This window comes from Pararge aegeria, chromosome 12 (assembly GCF_905163445.1).
Source record: "Pararge aegeria chromosome 12, ilParAegt1.1, whole genome shotgun sequence".
NCBI classification, from domain to species: Eukaryota; Metazoa; Arthropoda; class Insecta; order Lepidoptera; family Nymphalidae; genus Pararge; species Pararge aegeria.
This window is the reverse complement of record NC_053191.1, coordinates 14468960-14478482: the sequence shown is the minus strand read 5'-3', so window position 1 is coordinate 14478482 and position 9523 is coordinate 14468960. Positions and strand designations below refer to the sequence as shown.

The 9523-nt window shown below is 35.0% G+C and overlaps 1 protein-coding gene across 1 annotated transcript; it reads left to right on the top strand.

Annotated features, from left to right (window-relative positions):
• The first annotated feature begins 2794 nt into the window (after positions 1–2794).
• LOC120628260 (40S ribosomal protein S3a) lies at positions 2795–7549 on the top strand. The gene is made up of 7 exons (XM_039896542.1): positions 2795–2935; positions 3227–3323; positions 4011–4096; positions 4777–4872; positions 5890–6037; positions 6838–6999; positions 7383–7549. Exons 1-7 carry the CDS (start codon positions 2874–2876, stop codon positions 7524–7526), a joined length of 795 nt encoding a protein of 264 aa, XP_039752476.1. The 5' UTR covers positions 2795–2873; the 3' UTR covers positions 7527–7549.
• The last annotated feature ends 1974 nt before the right edge of the window (positions 7550–9523 follow it).

The window sequence follows — 9523 nt, the reverse complement described above, 5'->3', positions numbered from 1 at the left end:
CAAAATTACTGTAGAGTTTACTTCTGCCCAAGCTGCCAACAACTTTCTGGTTAGTCCAGTTTTGAAGTTATGCAAATATAGAGCTATAATTCCCACATACAACATAACCAGAATGGGGCTGGTGAAAGGAGTTCCCGTGGACTGGTCGATGGACGAGCTTGTTGATTCGCTAGAGCTCCCGCCTGGCTGTGGTGAGGTTCTGAAATCAAGGCGACTGAACAGAAAATCTGTCACAGAGGGTGTCATCACTTGGGTGCCTACCCAATCTGTTGTCCTAACCTTCAGGGGGCAAATGCTTCCTGCTAAGGTATATTCATACCACACCTCACTGCCAGTTGAAACATATAAACTTCCAACAATACAGTGCCAGAACTGCTGCCGTTTTGGCCACATTAAAACAATCTGCAGATCTAAGCCCAGATGCTACAGATGTGCTCAGCCCCATACAGGTGACTCATGTTTGGTCATCAAGGAATTATCTACATGTTTACACTGCTCTGGTAGTCATTTTGCTACTGATAAAGACTGCCCAGAATTCTCCAGGCAGCAATCTATTAAAATGGTCATGTCTCAGAATAATAAATCTTACATTGAAGCATCATCTCAGTTTCCTCCTGTCCGCAGGTCCTATGCTGAGATAACAAAAGAAATGTTTACTCCTACTAATGTAACTTCCTCCAAAACCTCCTACCGGCAAACAGTTTTCCGCTCTCCTCGTCCCCGAGCTCCTCTAGCAAAGGGCTACGATAAAAAAGCTGTTCAGACTATTGTCGGTGATTACTCCTCATCCCTTCCTAATGGATGCGCTCTCAACAACAATGTTGAGAACCCTCCCTCCCAAGGTAAAATGCTTGAGTTTATCTCCGAATTTCTACTTAGTATTGTCGCTCCATGTAGTGAAATTCCCTTACCGCCCAACGTTGCCAAAAACTTAAGCCAACTTTTTAAACTACTCCAAAATGGGCCCAATAACCCTGCTACAGTGGAACTGTAAAAGTTTACGTCCCAAGAAACATGAGTTAACCTTCATAATCCCACCATTCTTCCTCCCAAAGTCCCCCGTCCTTTGAGTGTTAAATGTTTTTTAATGTTTGTTTTCAGTCCTTATTGTAGATTTTTATGTAAATATATAGTAAGTAATAAAATTAAAGTATAATGTACAAAAAATATCCGTGTAAGATATATATGCATGTGTTGTCTGTGTCCTTAGGTTAAAGAGCTAACTAGCTAATAACAACTATTTCTTGGTACAAATTCAAAATTAACTTTTCATTAGTTTCACCGATCAATCTCCTTCGTGCCTTCTTCATCTACAAGACATTGGCGAAATACCTTGTGCCCAGTTGGCGCAGACAAAAGCCATAAACAAGAATTGAATTGAATTGAATTGAACGTTAATATAATTATTGACAATATCATATTGCATATGGTATTGTCAATAATAATACATATTGTAGCGGTGTGTATTGAATAATTTAAGTATTGGTAAAAAATAATATTTATTCATAATTTTAAATCAACAAGGATGCGTACAACAGTATTTTGAAAACATTAAGCAATAAATGGCGAAATCCCTTTAAGGAGCCTGGAGCACTGGGTTGGTACACACTCAAACACCAAGGGCTCAAGAGGGTAATAACCTTAATTATTAGGAGACAATGTTAGGCCATTTTTAATTTGTAAAATTATTAATTAAATTATTGTTACTAAGATTAAGTAATGTTATAATCTTATTGCAATCACAAGCTATGTAATTTTATCCAAAATAAAGGTTATTATTATTATATTAAAATCCAAATGATACGGCGAAATACAGACATTCCAAGTTGAACCATTTTTTTCATATTTGCGGTACTTAGCACCACCGATATAGGTTTTATTAATTTCCATTATTTAGAAGATTTTAAAAAGCAATCAGTTCATTCTGTTTGATGAGACCGTTTACGCGGCAATTAAAAAAATATAGAATGTATTTTATACATATTTTAACATTATAAATTATAAATAAAAAAAATATATAATTACATTATATACTAAAAAAATATATAATTCCATTATAAACTTAAAACAAATTGAAAAAAACTGCTATTCTCTTTTCTTGGACCAATGTTTAGATCAGCCGAACGAATGCTTACTGCTAGAACGTAAAAATGCTGTGAAGAGATCGCTCCGGGGAGCGAGCACACAAGTACAAGCAAGAACGCTCAATGCAATTGTTCGTGCGACGCTCGCTCTTATTCCGTTTACTTCAAGTATGCGGGCATTCTTAGAATATTCCATAGAATCTTGCGGATGCAGACATAACAAAGACAGAATGCTCTACGTCTGTGATCTGTTTACACTAAGAGAATTTATTAGATTGGGGATGGAATAAGCATTTTCTCGTTTGATGTAAATCGGGCTTTAGCAGAACGAATGCTCATTACTTGTTAGTAATGACAACACCACTTTGAAAAAATATCAGGGAGCGAGCACCGAGCGAGTCCGAATAAACAAGACTGCTCTAGTTAACTGGTATAATAGCACATTCTAATGTCACTTACATAATAAAGAATATTTCATAGAATCTATCGAATGCTAGCAGAATAACAAAATAATGCTCTAAATCGTGCATAAGTTCTCTACATGAGTGGAAGCATTCGTTCGTCTGATATAAATCAGTCTTAATGCAATAAAAACTATACTGATTCAGATATGAAATATTGTGTAATGCAATAATGGAAATGTCCTTTATCGAATTTAACTTTAAGCAAATCTGTGATATTTCTTACCTGTGTCTACCATAAGCAAATTTCTTTGAATTTGAGATTTGACACTTGACAGTTCTTCTGTCCATAAACAAAAATTATCCTTTCTCAAGTTTGAGTTTGAACATGGCGGTCGGTAAAAATAAAGGCCTCTCGAAAGGCGGTAAAAAGGGCGTTAAAAAGAAGATGTAAGTTCGGAATATACTTGCAAAACTCTTGGTTAATCAACATTCTTTTTATTTAAACTCTTTAAATCGCCACCCTTATTGTGATGTCCAAAATATTTATGGGTAAAACATGACTCGTGTCGATAGTTGCATTTTTAACTTGCAGATAAAATTGTGTTAATTTTTCGTGATCCTTTGGGTTTTAAAGTAAACTGAGTTAACTCCTATGTTTGTTCTATGTTCTTAGAGTTAAACCTAGCGGTATGGTAAGTGTTTTTTGTTAGGTTATTTTAACCCTTTATTTATTTTCAGTGTCGATCCGTTCACGCGTAAAGACTGGTACGATGTCAAGGCGCCGTCGATGTTCACCAAAAGACAAGTCGGCACCACCCTTGTCAACCGTACTCAGGTTCGTGAGATTTTTTATTATTGCTAGGTTACCGCTAACCTCGTGTTGATTTCTTAAGTTTTGACTATATCCTCATGTTTCACCTGGTGCCTGAGCACAGGCCCCTCTTACATGCAGAATAGGAGTCTTGTAGTATAGATCTTCCACACTACTTCTATGGAGCTTCCAAAAGCTTATGTGGAACTTATATTTACCTCATGTTAGTATACTGCAGGCACCCTAACTGCTGGTACACCTGTTCTTAGCTTAACACGCTCTTTATAGTACAGGCGTGTACAATGCCATTTCTGGGCTGGGAACTGTCAGAAAAACCCGTTCGCAATTTATATTCAAACTGAATAATTAAACTATTGAAATGAGAAAACGGTTTAAATTAACAATCTAACCTCTACAAACTTTAGAGATAAGTTTAATGAAGGCATTATTTGCTCACTTAAGTTATCCTGACAATACAGTTTGCAAAGGATGGCAATACTTTAAGACTTTTTAGTTTTAGATTTGCATACAGTCAACATATCAAAATAGCAGTGCTATAGTATTGAAATGATGATCCACTCAGCTCGCAATGATTACAGAACTGATGAAAACATTTGTTCCCTTTTGATTTACCATCTGATTATTATTTTATTACAATAAACAAACTAAATATTCTATAAACATAGCTCTATATTGAAGTTTTTGTTGTAGGGAACTAAAATTGCCTCTGAAGGCTTGAAGGGACGTGTCTTTGAAGTGTCTCTTGCTGATCTTCAAGCTGACACTGATGCGGAAAGGTGAGTTACTTCTTATTTATTATTTGTGAGAGGGTATGAAAATATTACTAAACACTATTTAATGAATATACTGTGAGGTGAAAGGACATCAGAATACAGATATCACCATCCATCCTATATCCCCTCAGTGTCATATGAGGACACTAAGGGAATATAACAGAATGGGAAGCAGCATCTTTAGTGCTGCTACCATTATTTACTGCAATCACCAACTTGTGTGCCGAGCATTGTGATTATGAACAAACCCTCCTTCAGTGCAGCAGTGGACTGTTACTATGATTGATTGATGAAGGATAGGGTATTAGTGAGTTTCAATATCTACATACATTGATGGCAACATGGATGACGAAAATTTAAACATTTAGCAAATTAGCTAGTGATTGTATATATTCATATGAGTTTTCATATTCATGTGAAGAACTTTGTCATGGCATATAGTTTAGAAGCATGCTACTCATACATCCTAAATGTATGTTCTACACTGAACATAAGTTTCCCTGGGTAAAACTTATATTATGTTCATATGTAGAATGTAATCTGCACAAAGAAGATCTGCTATTGACTAGTTTTTAATTATTGTCCCATTTAGAGAAGTTAGTTTTCACAATCTCGGAAATAATACTTCTCTAATTAGCATCTAGTTTTCATATGGGATCTTTATAGAAGTCTACATGTTCCAGGTCTTTCCGCAAGTTCCGTCTGATTGCTGAGGATGTACAGGGCCGCAATGTCCTCTGCAATTTCCATGGTATGGACCTCACCACTGACAAGCTCAGGTGAGATTTATAAGTTGCTCATTAGAATTGGTTTTAAGTTTTTAACACAACAAAGAGTGAACAATCAAGAATAACATCTAATTTTCTATTGATTATTAATTGTATGTTTTTAAACCTCATTTAGCAGCACCTTAGCACCTTAGTCAGTGGGATCTGTGCTCTGTTTCAATGACTATGCAAGTTAGGGTTTTATTCTTGACTACAGCATGACTTGCATGCGTGGAAAAGTTTTTCTCCCTGGGGAAAGGATAAAATTTTATCTTCTAAAGTGGATATATTATCTGAATATTATACATGTATTTATAAACACTGGTGGACTTTTCCCTGTTGCCGAAGGTAGACATGGTAATTATATCCATTGTCAGGGTATAATTTTTGTCTCCTGCCTTTGCAAGCCATGCTGTTGCAGTCCAGCTATATAATGTTGCATCCATCAACCTTATATCGTTTCAAACTGCAAATATTAAAAGCTGCCATATAATACAGTGCCTTCACAGCCATCTGCAAAGGCCTTTTGTATCGTTGCAACATATGAAAAATACTTAGGAGTAGTAGAGCTTTTTGTGACAGCACATCTAGGGAAGTACTATTGCTATGCTTATTTCCGTTACTATCTCAGCAGAGTTGTTGCAATGCTGTGTTCTGGTAATTACAGGCACTTGAGGCATAACACCTATACCTCAGGTTACTGGACACAGGGTGGCACGATGCTGGATGTATTCATTGCAAACCCTGCAAAGTGTAGCCCTGTTATAGACAACAGCTTTTCACTTGGTCCGTCCCTTTTTGGAATTTTATCTGAAGTCAACTAGAAATAAGTTTCAGTAATACAAACCGTTTATTATTGGGTGCAATAGAAGAAATAACGAAAGCTTTGCATCAAATATTAAATTCACCAAGTATTTGGAACAGAATAGTTTTCCCATTCTGTTCTTTGAAGTAGTCACCAGAGGAACTAAGTAAACATTTACGAAAGCTTGCATTTAATAGCTAACAATTTGTTTTATCCATTCCTAGATGGATGGTCAAGAAATGGCAGACTCTTGTGGAGGCCAACATTGACGTGAAGACCACCGATGGATACCTGTTGAGAGTCTTCTGTATTGGTTTCACAAACAAGGATTCCCTTAGTCAGCGCAAGACCTGCTATGCTCAACATACTCAGGTAAAGTACTATTTATTTATTGGTGTTACCCATGTAGTTAGTTATTGAAATACCAGGGTGCAAAGTGTGAGAGCCTACCTTTATTTAAGAGCACGGTCTAGTGAAAATACTGTCTCCTAGCATTTTAACTAGATAACTTTCATGTAAATTCAAAGTTCAAGTAAATATACATAAAAGTATTCACACTAAACACTGTACAAAGTAAGCCCTTTTCTCATTCTGGTACTACAAAGCTTTCTTCCATGTATACACACATTCATAGTTTTCAGTGCAATCTTGCTTCATGCAGCTTATGCCTGCAAAATATTATGTGCTAGTAGATAACAACATCTATGGGAACCAATATTGATTTCAACACTGCAGTCCAGCTCTATAAAATGTTCTGCATAACCTTTATAGCGTTTCAAACTGCAAATATCAAATGCTACCACATGATATAGTGCCATTACTATCCCTTGTGAAGGTCTTTCATGTTGTTGCTACAAACATTTAACTCTAATTTTGCTATATTTAAACTTCACTGGTAATTTTTTTTCAAACTAGTTTGAGTTCATGCTTTCTTTGCCACATGAGTTAGAAAGAAGCACTTGATTAGAAGTCAATTAAATTCAACAGATATAACTTTATAAATGTAACTGTATTGAAAATGTAATCATTATAAATATGTAGTTTAACAAGAATAAAAATTAATAAATATTAGGCAGGTTCAATAAGAACAATGCTTTCATTTTAGAAGGATCCTATAATTTCCTGAATCTTATTATTTAGTAAAAATCTATAAGAATAGTTTTCTTCTTCAGGTCCGTGCAATAAGAAAGAAGATGTGCGAGATCATCACCCGCGATGTCACTAATTCTGAATTGCGCGAAGTGGTCAACAAGCTCATCCCAGACTCCATTGCTAAGGACATTGAGAAGGCCTGCCACAGCATCTACCCTCTCCGTGATGTTTGTATAAGAAAGGTATGTAGAATCTTGCTTTTTGGTAATAATATTGGAAAGACTATCCATTGATTATGATACCAAGCCATGTTACTTCCCCCTATCTTATTGGTCTAACACTACCACCACTCATTTAGTGGAAACAGGCATACTGAAATAATAAAAAACTTAAAAAAAATTATATAATACTCTTACTCCTTAACATCTTCATCAATCAATCATCAAATTGATAGTCTTTTTTAATAAAAAAAAAACCTGAATGATGATACACCTAGCTCGCAATGACACATTACATGATGAAAACTCATGTTCCCTTTTGATTTACAACCTGACTTGAAAATCAAATAAAGTAAATGTAATTTATCCACTATGGCCATATTAACGCAAAGCTCTTCTTTTGCCAGGTAAAAGTATTGAAGAGACCGCGTTTCGAAATTGCCAAGTTGATGGAACTTCATGGAGAAGGTGGCGGCGGCAAGCGAGGCGAGGTCGGCGACAAGTCTGAGCGGCCCGAAGGCTACGAACCGCCCGTACAAGAAAGTGTATAATTTTAATATACGTTAAAAAATTATTACTTGTTTCATTGTTACTTAGAATTCCCCTTAGCCTGCCTAATTAATATTATTGACTAGGTGCAGGCAGGTTAAGGGAAAATACTCTACCTTTTCAAAAGGGCATTAGTTAGGATTATCAAGAATATTGTCAATAATAGTTAAGTGTTTGGGCAGCCTTAGTATTTTTTTTTTTTTGATAAGTGTTTCCTTCGAGCGGTCCAAACAAGGCTATTTCCTAACCAATGCAAGCATGCACTATAACTTTAGAAGTTATTAGTAAAAGTTGATTTTGTCTCATTACAAAAATGTTAAAATGGGGTAGAGAAAGTTTATAGTCCAGTGCATGTCCGTAACATTCGTAATATTTCTTCAAGATTCTGGTTTTTCTATAGACATTAAGATCATGGTTTTTGGCAAGCTACAGACGATTTAAAACAAAAAAATATTAATTCTTTAAATCCTTTTATTAATACAAATTCGAATAGAGCGTACTTCGTTTTTTTAATGATTACAAACTAACTTTATGAAATAGATACCTTATAGCTATTTAACAACATTACAAAATAATTTCATGATGTACATACTGAAACCAGTGTACAATTTAAAATTTTGTACAATTTTTTTTAAATATGAACCTACCTAAATTTGCATTGTGCAACTTGGCAATGTGTCGCAGGAGCAGGGACTTCGTTTCCCTGCAACAAATTAATTACTACCTACTATATTAATTAATTTATAGCGTTAGTACAAGATTTGATCGCTCGCAATCTAGGAGTGGTTTTCGAGTAGTTGAATTAAAGCTCAAATTTGCTTACAATTCTTTAGCTGGGACTTTTCACAGAATGTTTGTAAAAAACAAGGCCAATTTTACAACGATGCCGGGTTTGATATGCGAAAACGACTTCTCGATTTCAAGCAAGAATATCATGTTCTAATACTTCTTAAACGATACTGTATCTTATAAAATATACCTGTCCAAAGTAAAATATCTAACCTTATAAAAATATCGCCTTGAATAAAATAGGACTATTTAACCCAAAACATATTTCTTAAATCGGACTGCTGTGCGATTCTCTTCACTTTTCCATCAGTCTTTAATGATCGCAAAAATAACTTGTGCATCATTTAACAGCGGCTGCAGTATTATATCCATCGCAATTCGCAAATTGGTTATGGAGATGAAAACTGTCATTAGCGTTTGTCAGAAAAGTTACAGAATAGGACCACTGGTTTGCAATTTCCTGAGATTAGGGCGTTCGAACATACAAAATTCAGCTTTTATCATAATAAGTAAATATATCTATGCAGAGAGATTAGTTAGGATTCAATTATTATATTATAATCACAAAAAGCTTTTGAGCCAAGTTTATTTCAAGTCTTTAAACTAAAACATAATAAAAAAAAAAAATTAGCTATGAAACGTGACTTACAAAATTATACTAGCGACACCTAGCGGATGTAATAATTAATATTAATTTAACAACTCTAATTATAATAAAATATTTTTTTTTCGTCATTCATGCTAACTACTATATTAAGACAAGCCGGCTTGCCCCAAGAAACATGAGATTGACTACAAAATTTTACACACAGATGTATTTTGACAAATTTATACATTACTTAGGTATAGAGGCCGTAGGTCCTACAATTCAACGTAATTGCACGGAACCCAACGTTAGCGGCGCTGTGAACACATGCGACATGTCAGCGCATACTGTCTAGTAGATACGACCGACATTTAAATACAGTCTCAAGAATTATTCCCAATTTTTGGCTGCCGTGCCTGTAACCTGTACTATAAGAATCATTACTGGATTTTTAACTATAACCACCGGCTATAACTTTTACAAAAGACATTACACAATGAATATTTTTGTTACATACAAAAAAAACCTTTTACATAAAAAAATCTGTGTTACATAAAAACAATCATTTTGGTAATTCTTAACCTAAATATGCAACGTGTAAATGAAAACCGAAATAAAACTACA